We start from the raw sequence: 13,532 nt of genomic DNA, 5'->3' as shown, positions 1-13,532 counted from the left end.
CCTTTTGGTGCAATCTTTCTCCACTAGAGGCTATAATTCAAATATTTTGGATAACAGCTTCAGAAGATTGTGTACAGGTGTTAAACCTAGACATATGAAATCTATTTTACCAAGGGAGTGCAATATACAGCATGACAATTCAGGTTCTATTAAAGAAAATATTTATTTTGTTACTACTTATGGTAGTTTTACAAAACAGTTCCTTGATATTGTCAGCCAATATTGGTGTTATTTCTGTTCACTCAGAAGTGTTCAACAATGGCTTGATGTAAATATGAAGTTTTCTTACCAAAGGTAAGAGTATAAAAGATTTTCTTGTAAGATCTAAGATTAAGAGGCCTATATCACAATTATATATGGAACCTGTTAAAATTGGAACCTTTCCTTGTGGGAAGTGCAAGGCTTGTAAATATATTGTATCCAACTTTAATTTTATTAATAATGTTAAATTTGATAGTTGGGGTACATTTAATTGTAATTCTGAGGGTGTCATTTATGCTCTTAAATGCCCATGTAATAAATTCTACATTGGGGAAACAAAGAGGCCTTTTAAATTAAGGCTGTTAGAGCATTTAAGAGACATTAAAAATGCTAGAGAAGATAGCCCAGTTGCAGCACATTTTTTAGATGCACATAATAAGTGTAATGAGGGCTTAAAAGCTACAATTTTAGAACAAGTTTGTGTTTCTATGTATAATGACATTGATGTTAAAAGTAGATTAGTACAGAAAGAAACTGTATATATTTTAAAATTTCAAACCATGGCTCCTTTTGGGCTGAATGAAGAGCTTAACTGGAGAACATTAGTTGTTTGAATTATTGTACTAATTGATTAATTATATAATTATCTTATTTGTGAAGTATATAAACTGTTGCTGTTTGCAAGTGATTTATTCTCCTTGAAGGCTTCTAGCCGAGACGTCAGAGAGAAAGATTTTGTGCTTTTAATAAATCCTGGTGGAACTTGTTCCTGTTGTTTGTTACTATTTACTTGGTTCCTGTTGTTCCTGAAACATGCTGGTTGTGTCCCCTGGTAAGCATACAAGGTAACACGACTGTAAGTTAATATAGCACTCCTTGCTGGTTTAATTAAAACACAAGTGCTACAGGTGATGCAAATGCAGAGTTAAGATGCATTAAATGTTGTACAAACTGAACAATAAACAGGATCTGTTGATGTCACTAATGTTATTCCTGTCTATGTGCATTTGGGGTAGGCCACATGACTACTGTGAGAGGGCACCAGTGTTGTTTGCAGACTTCACCTGAGCTACGTTAGGGGGTTACAGCAAGAAGGGGAGAATTTGATAGTGAAAAAATAAGTAAATGAAGAGTGAAGGCATAGTAAGTTAAACACTTAAGGAGAATTCATAGCGCTTAAAATAAAAAAAATGCACAACAAGAAGTCAAACTGAAGCTCCATGGTAGATAGCTCACTAATTGCATGTTAAAGAATGGTTTAGGAAGTGGGAGGTTGAACTGCAGCAAGAAGGTCTTATCTCCTCTAAGACTATTTGTTAATACTCAGTGTCCTGCAGTGGTGAACTGGAGGTGTAGCTATACTGAAAGAATTGTGAACACTACCACTGAGGTGTACTTTAATGGTTATTCAAAGGGCATGTTCTGTCAATAGTGTACAAGTGTTGTTCAACCATACTTTATCGTTTGTCCTTGATGTAAGAGGTAAAAATGCTAGTGGCGATGTAGGCACTGCGAAGACTAAGTTGGTAGAAAGCATAAGCTAATAGACAAGGATATTAACACAAACATCAAAAAAAAAAATCAGAAACTAGGCATCCTGTACAGGCAGAAACACTTCCTCACCTATGCAGCAAGACTCTCCCTCGAGTCTTCCTTTCTGCTTCCATACTTGCTGTATGGTGCACCTCTCCTTACTAATATACACTCCTCTCTTAAATGCAAACTGGACTCATGCTACTGTAAAATCATTAAATCTGCAACCAGAGCCAAACATTCCTCCCATCACTGCATGTCACTTCACCGTCTAAACTGGCTAGAACTTCACCAACATCTAACCATGCTTGCAACTAACAACACCTCATCAGCTGATCTATAAGCCTTCTATTTGTCCTGCCCTCTCCTGTCTGTTCACCGTGTATCACCCAATTAGACCTCTGCAATCAGTCAGTCAGATGCTCCTTAATGTAGCAAAACTTAACCTTTCCACTCAATTCATTCTTGATGCCTATACAGCAGTAGCGCTAAGGCTATACCTTACTCTCAGAAGCTTTAATCCGCTACTCTCCATCTTTCTCTCCCTCCCTATGGCGAATCTGCAACACTGTATTGTTCACACATTCACAATTATCCCACGGCATCAATTGTATTCTTGTTTGGCTTGCACACTTAAAATCTAACATCTGTATAACTAGTGTTATCTATTTTATTGCACCACCTATTTTGTAATGTTGTGTTCTGTACCATCGCTGCTTGATTTCTGTATTTTGATTCTGTAGCTTTATCATTTTTGTTTTTGGAGCTTTTCTTTGGGCTTCTACTGAAAACGGGCTCATTCTGCCCTAGTACACCTCATGGTAAACAAATGTAAATAAATAAAAAGAAACCATTCCAACATAAAATTTCAGTAAAGTACAATAAGAGAGCAGTAGTGCATGCTAGGCAATGTAATAAAGTTTTTCGTCTTTCAAAGCTTATAGTGAACAGATTTTATATTTGGTTCATAGATACCTACTAGGCCATTAGTCTGTGAGGGTCTTAAGACTCATGGTAGTTTTTAGCCCTCACAGGGGCATCCAGAACAAGCAACTGTTGTGAAATTTACTTGTGATCCCTAACTATGACCGATATGGTAAGCCAAAAGGTTATGATTTGCAAAACGTTTTGCATAAAATTTCTGAGGAAAAGAGGATTCCAGAAGTTGTATTTTCTGCTCGTCACAAAACTTCAAAACACATTTTCTATGAAACATGTGGACAGCACAGTTGTAAGAACAACCTTTGGGAACATTTTGGATATGGCAGTACAGCAGGCATAACCGTTCCATTTTAATAAGTCAGAATTAAGTAAAGTATTAAGTAAAGTTTTACCTGAGAGGTATGTTTTTTCACTGCATTGTAGAGATGCTTCTTTGATGTATGTATACATTCCCAGACTGATTGCAGTTTCTTTTCATGTAAATCAAAGAAAACAACTTTTTTTGTTAGCTGCAGTTGCTGTGACTTTTGAAGAACATAATATTTGTAAGTGATTTTCAAAAAGTTTCTGTAGACTAACCAGATGTAAATGTAGTTGTGTGGACTGAACTTTTAATTTTGACATAGGTTCATAGGTAGGTACCAGGTTATCGGCCCAAGGGCCTGCGTAAGTCTAGCCAACAAAGTTTCCTGGCTTACACCAACCCAGGAAAGTTAGTTTCCTGTGCCCCTGCTGAGCAGTGCCACAGAAGTGATCCCCAGGGTGTATTTCCTATTTCCCATCCACTCATCAAGATTTTTCTTGAAGCGTGTTAATGAGGAACTTTGCTTGACATAGATGGGTAGTTTGTTCCAGAGTATGGGAAGTCCCTGGGACAGGAATCTGTCCCTCCAGCAAGTCATGTTTATTGTGGGGACAAGGTTTAGGTCCCTAGAGCATGTAGCTCGGAGGGATTGGGATTTCTTTAGGTGTAGCATGTCCAACAGCTCTGGGTTTGACATAGCTTTATATGTTAGGCAGAGATCACCTCAGAGTAGGTGATATGCTACAGAGTAAAGCTGGAGTTTTTTGAGACTATCAGTGTGGGGCATCTGTTTGAGGCCAGTAATTCTCTTTGTGATATACTTCTGTGGCCTTTCCAGCTGCTGCAGATGTCTTGTGAGGTACATTCCAAAAGGGACGTTGTACTCTATAATGGGTCTAATGAGTGTTGATTAGAAGGGAACAATGACCTCTTTTTTTCCTGGATGGGAACCCTTTTGTGATGAGGTGTGCCATGTAGAAGGATTTCCTGACTACTGTGGCAATGTGATTATCAAAGGAGAAACTACTGTCCACCTGCATCCCAAGGTCTCTTATCACACATTCGGTGTTAAGACTGCCGCCTATGTGGTAGTTCATGAATACAGAGTTTTTACCAAAGGGGATAACAATGCACTTTTTGGCATTGAGCTTGAGGCCATGGCTCTGACACCAGGCATCTGTCTCAGTGAGGCCATTGTGTAGGATGCCCACATCATTTGAGGACTCGACTATAGCTCCCTAGTTTGCAGTCATCTGTGAACTGCATTAGCCAGAGGCCTTCCCTGTCAGCCTGTGCTTCAGAGAAGTAGATACCAAACAGGAGAGGTCCCAGGACTGAACTCTGTGGTACTCCACTTGTCACTGGTTTGAAGTCAGATTTGGAGTCTGCAACTTTTACAGCAGGGGTTCTGTCAGTGAGCCAGATGGCAACCCATCTTGTGACATAGGGATTTATACCTAGTTTAGTGAGTTTAGCTATAATTCCAGAATGGGGGATGGTGTTGAAAGCCTTGGTGAGGTCAAGATAGGCTGTGTGAACCACCTTACTCTCGTCTATGGCTTTGGTGACTGCCTCAAAGAAGTCAACCAGGTTCAGGAGGCAAGATCTGCCTTTCACAAACCCGAACTGGTTGGGGTCCAGAGTTTGGAGGTTACCATTGTCTTTGTTTATGAATTCCATGATGACAAGTTGCATGGCCTTGCAGACCAGGCTTGTCAGGCTAATAGGGCGATAGTTCCCAGGATCAGTGGTGGCTCCCGCTTTGTGGAGAGGGATAACTGTTGCTGTGCACCATTCAGTGGGCACAAAGCCTGACATGAGGCTATGACTGAACATGGTGCTTAGGTGGGGAGCCAGTTCTTTCTGATGTTCATGTAAAATGCAGCCTGGGATGTCTGATCCCATGGATGCTATGTTTTTTGCTTTAGATAGTGCTGCTTTTACCTGTGAAGTTGTGCTTTCAGGGACTCTGCATTCTTCCTGTATAGATATGGGCCCTTTAGGAGGTGAGAGGGGGCTAAAGTTAGCACTGAACCTATCTGCCAGGATGTTGGCAATATCATTTGATTCCATAATTTTTGTGCCATTGTGCTGTAACTCAGATCAGATCTGGGTGTTGCCATTGAGATTCTTGACATAGCTATAGAATGTTTTGTGGTTGTCCTTAGAATCAGTGGCAATCTTGTTTTCATAGCTAGCTTTGGAGGATCTTATAAGGGATCTCAGCTTTTTGGCTGAGGCTCAACAGGAAGCTCCTCCACTCATAGGATTTTGCTCTCTTTTGCAACAATTTCTTCCTTCTGTTGTAGAGTTTGTTTATGGCAGGGGACCACCAGATTGGCTTTCTTTTTTTTGGAGGCTAGCATCTTGGTTCTGTTTGGGACAGCATGATCCATGCACTCGTGTAAGTGCTTACAGAGTGCATTTGTGTAGGATTCAGCAGTAGTAACTGTATTGTCCATCTGCATGGGTGTCATGAAGTTCACCACTTCTGTCTTAAGAAGCATGAAGTTGGCTTTGGAGAAATGTTTTACCATGGTTTCCTTAATGGGGGGTGGGGGCGGGATGTGGATATCTAGTGTGATTAGCTTATGGTCGGATCTGACCAACGAGGAGTTGACTTCAGGTGTGGAACTCATGTTGGTAATGACTAGGTCTAGGATATTGTTGTCCCTGGTGGGGGTGTGGATAAGTTGATCCAGGGCATTGGAATTTATGAATTCCAGAAAGCGCTGAGTGAAGGAGTTGGTACAGAGTAGTGTTCCCAGTTAATAGTGGGGTAGTTGAAATTGCCCAATATTAGGGTGTTTGGTTGAACCCTAATATTTTCCAGTATATCAAGAAAAGAGGAGTGGGAATCCTGGGGCATGGTGGGGGATCTGTAGCAAGCTACAATTTGTTTTGCAGTTTTGCCCAGAGTTAGTTGCATTTGGATAACCTCGGCTGGATTATGCTGAGCAACTAGCCTGGAGGTGTGGATATCCTTAATGAATATGGACACACCTTCGCTTTTGGTGTTCTGGTCCAGGTTAGATGGCTGAAAAGTGCAGTATGAGTTATAGCCTGGTAATGCAGGGGTGCTCTCTGGAGCCTTGAACCAGGTCTCAGTCACTGCACAGACATCGATATTCTCCATTTTAAGCAGTGCCTCGGGTGAGTGCATTTTGAGATTCAGACTTCTAGCATTGAGTAGCATTACCCTCAGTTTTTGCTTTCCTGTTCCTGTTATGGTGGTGAATTTGTCCTTTGAACCTTGCCTAAAAAAGGCATTATAGGGGCAGCAAGAGCCCTTGCCAGTATCTGGAATACCAGGTGTGACAGGTGCAGGCCTTCTCTGGCAAAGCGTCATGGTCTGTCGACCATGTCGTCCCAGGCAGACAGATACTGGATCCCCTTAGGATGACACCTGAAGTTTAGCCAATTGTTGAAGTCAATCATTTTGTCCTTGTACTGTGGTATCATTCTGGGCGATGGCAGGATGCTACTCAGGGCTAGGGTTATACCTGCCTGGGCTACAAGATCAATGAGTTCTTCCGTGTCTCTTTTCATGTAGTCCAGGGAGGTACGTCTCAGGTCATTCACACCAACATGGACAATCACAGAGTCATATTTGTACTTATTGTGGAGTGACCTGAGTGCCTGGGTTATGTGGCAGATCCTGGCACCCAGCAGGCAGCTGACAGTAACCTTCTCCTTGTTTAGCCTGGTGAGTGGGACATCACTGTGCCTGACTATAGAGTCACCTATGACTAGTGTGTTGGGTACATTGTTTTGCCTTATGGGCTGCAGTTGAGTGGCATACTGAGTCTTTGGGTATGTGTCATTTGGGTTGTGTTGGTGGTGGGAGGTTGCTTGTGTTTCTGCTTTGGATGTCTCTGTTTCTTGAGCAGATTATTATTGAGAGCCTCTGCAAATGTTTTTGTGTTTCTATGTGTGGATTTTGGTGGTGTAGGTTTAGTGGGACTATTTGATGAGTGTGGTGTGGCGCAAGTGTTTACCTTCTCCTCTTGACTATCAAGTTCATTCTTGGTTGGAGAGAGCTTTACCAAATATAGAAATATGATTTTTAACATAGAACATAGATAACATAGAAATATGATTTTTTTTCTGCAGAAAACCATGAGATTCTATCATTTGTTTACAATTTTCATAAGATGCATTTCTCTGGAACTGTATGTTAAGTTCCCAACCAATCTGATGTACTTCTTTGCCTTGTCCAGCTTGCAAAGCCATGCCTGTTAATACAGATTGGACAAACAGCAGAGATGTCAAATGTATTGGTCTGTGGTGGTAGTACTTGGTATCCTGTCACAAGTCTGTAACCCAATTTTGAGACCTGCTTTAACAAAAATGGTGATTCTGTCTTCTGAGCAACAAATGATAAGATTTGCTGCTGTAGCAGTAAAGCAATTTTTTAATGGGCCATTGCCCTGGCTGTAGTCCTACATATTTTCCGGATATTTCTCCCACAGCCCTGATAACTATATGTTTGAGAGAACATCATAATATCAGATTTAGTATATATGTTATTCCCTCTATGTTGGCACCATTCTGAGGATCATAGTTGTATTCCTTGGAATTACAACAGAAACACACACACACACACACACACACACACACACACACACACACACACACACACACACACACACACACACACCATACAGTGCATATTTTCATGTAAAAATAGGTGCATGTGCAGAAGCTGTTGGCCTCATACTCTGTATTTGCTGACCTTGGTTGAGGGAACTTCCTACATTTTCCACATCTTTCTCTTTGGATTACATATCCACTACATCTGACACTGAAGACAGACACAACTGTGGTCTGACTTATGGCAGTAGTACATAATTAGATTGCCACTTACATCGCTTTCCAGTCAATAAGACAACAGAAACTAAGTGGTAATAAAATCCCAAGTACTTTGTAGACCTTATTAGTCATTTACAGGATATTAATTGCAGCATGTGGAAGTATGATTTTATCTGATTGCATGAAATACACCTGATATCCACCAACCTGTCATTAACTTTAGCTACTGTATTAGTTATGCACAGTTTGAGTATTAAGATATTTTTCTTTCTTCTAGAAACATGTAAATACATATGGTCTGTCTTTATGCCTGTATGCCATAGTACGTGTGTCATTATTTCTACAGTGAAATGTTCTTGATAATGGTATCTTTAAAACTGTGTTTTTTTTCTTTTCTCAGCTGATGGTAGTGGTGAAGAAAGTGGAAGTGGCTGTGAAGGTGACCTGTGCCACATTGAACCTCCTATAGTTCGTATGCCTCCTCCTGAGGTCAATACAAATGTGCAAAGTGGCAACTCTATTGCAAGTGTTTGTGGTGCATCTAAATTGGCTTTGTTCCTCAGCTGCCTGGCCTTAGTCTTGCACAGACAATGGTGATAACTGCACAATACACAGAAAGAGACTTCAGAAGTGAGGAAGATAAAGCACCTGTTTTCACTTTTTTACCATCTAATGACTCTGCAATTAAACAGTTTCATAAAGGACAGCAACTGTACTGGTACTGTTTTTAGCATTTTAAAAAAAAGAGGCTAGCCCTGCAGCAGACAGAGACTGTCTTGCAGTTTTGTTTTATCAGTAGCCGATCTCTGTTATGGAACATGGATTCCAGTCAGCTCTGTGTGACAAAGAACACATTTTAGCACGTGGCCAGCAAAGAGTGTATACAGATATGTAGTTAGCTATGCATTTTGTGTTTTATCACACACACTGCTTTCATCACACTTTTTTCAACAAGAAAGATACAATGCCTTTGCAGGATTAAGAGAAGATCCTTCAGGAATTAATTCTGTACAGAGACAAGTTTATATATTTTCTTTAATTTATAAGGCCTCACACAGAAGAATGCACCACCTGTAATGCGCAGTTAACTTGTTTCTTGCAAACCATTTCCTGAATGCCTGTGCCATATTCATTGTTGTAGACAGAGAAGTGAAATAGAGGTGTTGTGTGATGAACCATAACGTATAATACCGAGGTATAGCTGGTCTCATATGCCATTTCATGAAGCATTAAGTACTAGTGTATATGTTATACTGCATTAATATATTTGCTTACCTTGGAAGAGACCGCAGAAAATCAAATTATCAACATGGAAATGTGCACGAAGTGTTTCTATAAATGACAACTGTACTTTTTTCTAGTGTGAGTCACTTTTTTATCCTTTAATATTACAGATATTCATCAAAGTTTCGGTGAGCCAAAGTAGATATGTTTTGCTAATTGAACGTCTTTAAAAAAAAAAAAAACCTTTAGCAGTCATTATTTGTTTAAACTGCTCTGAAACATAATACATGCATAATTAGGAAGTGTTTTGATGTTCCAGGTATCTGTATGTGTACACAATATGTAGGGTACAAAATTGTAACATATTTGGTCTGCAGCAGTTATAACCAGAGAGGTTTTAGGGAGTCCGCAAGTCTCTTCCTACTTTCTACAGCTTATAGAATCCTCCAGGGTAACACATGAATCTTGAAAAATATCAGCGAAACCAATTTTCAGTCCCAGTGCTGGTTGTAGTACTAACAATCTGTTTTGTATATGAAGATTCAATATTTTAAATCACTAGCTCAGGGTTAAACATTTCTTCAAGTTGTTTCTATAGCTTTACCAAATTTCAGAAATATTGCAGACATCGAATGTTTGACATTCACTAAAACATCCTGGAGGTTATAGTTTATTCTAATAGTTATAATCAGTTATTTATTAAACCCATTTTATGGAAAAGAGACCGTTGGCTTGGAATTCCCTTTAAGTTAAATCTAGAAGCCTAAAAGTAAAAAAAAAGAGGGTCTTGTGTGAGTGTGGGAAGAGCAGAGTGTAAATAATGTTTAATGGATTACCTTGAACGAAATTGAAAGACTTTGTATTACTACCTCATTTGTGAGGGATTTGTTTGAGATGTTTCAGGCTGTGCCTCCTCTTTAAGTTGGATAAAAAATCTTGCTTTTGAAGAGGATGTGTCTCTGTATTCCTTTCATATAGACACTGCATTTATTAAGGTTGTCTTTCTTGGTGCAGAGAAATGGTCATGTAGTCTCTGAGGTTGTATTTAGCTTTCAGCATGGTTATGTACAAAGAAAGTTAGTTGCCCTGGTGGCTGCTTGCTTTCTGCCTTAAGAAAGGCTGACCTATTACTAAGATGGCACCTTGTAAGGTGATTAAACATGGTTGCAACTGCACTACTATGGTGTCTATCTGGGTGAAGTACTGGTTTCCTTCTTGCTGGCAGGCCAGCAGAGGAACATTAAGGGGTTAAATGAGGGCAGAAGTACCTCCTATGAACAGCATCTGGCTTTCCCAGAAGAAACATTCAATTACATGTGTTATGTAAAAATTAAGATGTAAATTCTTTTTTGTCCCAATACATACCCCAGACTGTATGATTTACTTTTTATTATTTTATAAACCAATCATTTACTAATTAATATTGGCTGCTAGTTTGATTATGTAAGGAGACAATTGTGGAAATTCTAATTGAGTTATGCGCTCCTAGTAAACATTTTTGTTACTGTTGTGCAAAACCTGTGCTGTAAAATTTGAAAAATTGTCACCTGGATTACAGAAAAAAAAGATTAAACATATAAGTCTAGAAATTTATAATTTTGGTCTGTTTTCCATCTGTGCCTACAACTAAAGTGTTATGTTTAATTATGTTGTAGGTAGTGTGAACATTTGAAGGTGGAATTGAACAATTTCCTTTGTTATGCTGTGTTTAAATATGAGGTCCACGTTTAAACAGGTTTGCCTAACAAGGCCAGGATTCTGAGATTCAAGTATAATATTTAGTGCATTTTTCTAGGCATAAAAGAATGAAGTTGCACTAAGGACATGTCCAGATAAATGCATGCACCTATGTGTATTTATATGAAACCAATTGCTTTTTCTATTAAATTTTGGTATTTGAACTTGGGGAAGTTGTGGTTGTAGTTATTATATGAGGAATAGTAATGACCACCTGACAGTATACAAAATAAGTAGTGCCACAGTTCGTTATTAGTCAAAGCAAGAGTTGGTGTGGTGAGTGGTTACCAGAGGCTTTGGCAAAATTGTGTAAATACTTTGCAAATACGATTTTGGTTCACTATTTGATTACAAGACTCAAATGTTTGACATGAAAAGGCTAATTGCACGAAGAAGGGGTTTGATAAAAGGATAAAGGCAAACGTTCTGCACATCATGATAAAATTTGGTTCTAAAGGCATAGCCAGGCAAACACTCTTACATTGTTTGTGCAGTGACTAGGATGTGGATGAATATAATATAAATAACAAATGGCATAAATCCATCTTTTTAAGACGTATTTGTGTGTGTGTGTGTGTGTGTGTGTGTGTGTATATATATATATATATATATATATATATATATATATATATATATGTGTGTGTGTATGTGTGTGTGTGTGTGTGTGTATGTATGTATATATATATATGTATATATATATGTATATATATATATATATATATATATATATATGGGTCTACTTCACATGGTCGACAGTTCATTTGATCGACTTTTATTTGGTCGACAATTCATTTGATCGACAAGCAGTTTTATGTGGGGTGCTTCGCCCCCCACACCTCCCAATGTGGGGGGCTGTGCCCCCCACACCCCCCCTAACTATATATATCAACTCCAGGGTCGCACAACATTGGGGAGGGGGGGCAAATCTGCCTGTCAACCATATGAATTGTCAACCAAATAAATGTCGATCAAATGAACTGTCGACCATGTGAAGGGGACCCATATATATATATATATATATATATATATATATATATATATATATATATATATATTTTTTTTTTTTTAATAGCTTTTTTCAGAATGCCTGGTTGGGTGACTAGTGTTTGTCTTTTTGCTCAAGTCTGTCATTTCAGGATTTTTTTTCAGTATATAATAGCTATTCTGTCCAGAAAAACATACTGTCTGCATTAAGGGGTCTACACTTGATGATTAGAGAGTGCATTGAAATGGATGCGTAATTCCCAAACTGCTAGCTACATCAGCTTGTATATGTTATTAATTTATGAATGCTTACTATGATTTAGCAAATACATGGATTGGTTAGATGCCATTTAGCAGTATGAGCCTGACCACAGAAGATGCCACAAATAACTCTGTTTTTATACACTTTAGTACTATTCTGTGTCCTTCAGACAAAGTAATAAGCACTTTCGTGTCTTACCAGTTTCTGTACCTTTGGTGGCTCTTTTATGCCAGGTTTACCTGAAACACAGGCAGTGCAGTTTTTTGTTTCAGACTTATTTTAATAACTTCTAACCTAAATAAAATGACCTGGTCCACCAATAACCCAAAACAGAAAAATGTACATTAATTAACCAGAAATAGGAGAACAGAGTTAAATAGTTGATATGGTAGTTAAAATCAAAATGAACAAGTTGTGGAAGTACAGTAAATAGCTGCAACATAAAATTCCACATCCAAGGTAGGGTACGCCCTTGATAATTTGAGGTAGGCTTTGTCATGCTTTTTTTTACTTCAGGATTTTTTTTTTTTAAAAAACTTTGGAAGCAACTTTTATGCATTTAAATATTGGGTTACATGGAAAGCAATTGTCAGAGATGTATAGTAAAGATCAGTGGCCTCAAAAAATGTTTATCGGGGGCGTGGCCAAGGATGAACACAGGGTAGCAGCAGATTATTTCAGCTCCACCAACATAACTACATTAACAGGAAATTATTACTTCAAAACTCAACTAATGGAATAATTTTCTTTCTAAAAACGTTTGGACTATCATTACTTATAATAATATCCAAAAAAGAAAGAAAATTCAACTGACTTTCCTGCCAGAAATCTTTTTGGAAATTTCTCTCTCATCACTTCTGTTCAGAATGAGTACCAGCAAGGCTAACAGTCAGGATTCCATCATTAAGAAAGAGCTTCAGACATTATTATCAACTATACAGCAACTAACAACTAAAATGGACAGACTGGATGTTAAAATTGACAATTTTATAGAGAAAACCACAAAACAAATGGATGTGCTACACCAAGATTTACAACATCAGAAAGCCCAGATAACAGGTATAGAAGAGGCACTTAATGATATGGACAACAGAATTAAGGAAGAAGAAATAAACATTGAATTTTTATTGAAACAAAACACCCACCTTCAATCCAAACTAGATGACTTGGAAAACAGATCCAGATGTAACAATATAAGGATTTTTGGACTGCCAGATAATATAGAAGGTAATAACATTACATCTTTTTTAAACACTTGGCTTCCCAAAACTTTAGACCTGTCAGAGGCATTTTCTTTTGGCATTGAAAGAGCCCACAGGTCTTTATCCATTTCTAATACAAATAAAAATTATCCTAGATCAGTTATTGTAAGATTTTTATCATCTTATGACAAGGAGATGGTATTAAAATCTGCATGGGCTAAATCACCTATAAAAATTAATGAAGCAACTGTGCGCTTTGACAATGACTATTCCTCTTTAGTAATATCAAAAAGAAAGGTCTTTTTACCATTAATAAGAGAGCTTAAGAAAA

General features: G+C 38.3%; 1 protein-coding gene across 2 annotated transcripts in view; it reads left to right on the top strand.

The window, feature by feature from the left end:
• The window catches only part of GPC4 (glypican 4), a 1,151,560-nt gene extending 1,140,638 nt beyond the window's left edge, over positions 1–10,922 (top strand). For both annotated transcript variants that reach the window (XM_044057505.1, XM_044057506.1), the window contains exon 9: positions 8,193–10,922. In XM_044057505.1, coding sequence (XP_043913440.1) covers positions 8,193–8,389 — 197 coding nt within the window. In that variant the 3' untranslated portion in view covers positions 8,390–10,922. The remainder of the gene's footprint in view (positions 1–8,192) is intronic.
• Positions 10,923–13,532: the final 2,610 nt, after the last annotated feature.

Source organism: Protopterus annectens, chromosome 15.part0, assembly GCF_019279795.1.
Source record: "Protopterus annectens isolate FY-2018-M chromosome 15.part0, PAN1.0, whole genome shotgun sequence".
In the NCBI taxonomy this organism is placed as follows: domain Eukaryota; kingdom Metazoa; phylum Chordata; order Ceratodontiformes; family Protopteridae; genus Protopterus; species Protopterus annectens.
This window is presented reverse-complemented; position numbering and strand designations above follow the sequence as displayed.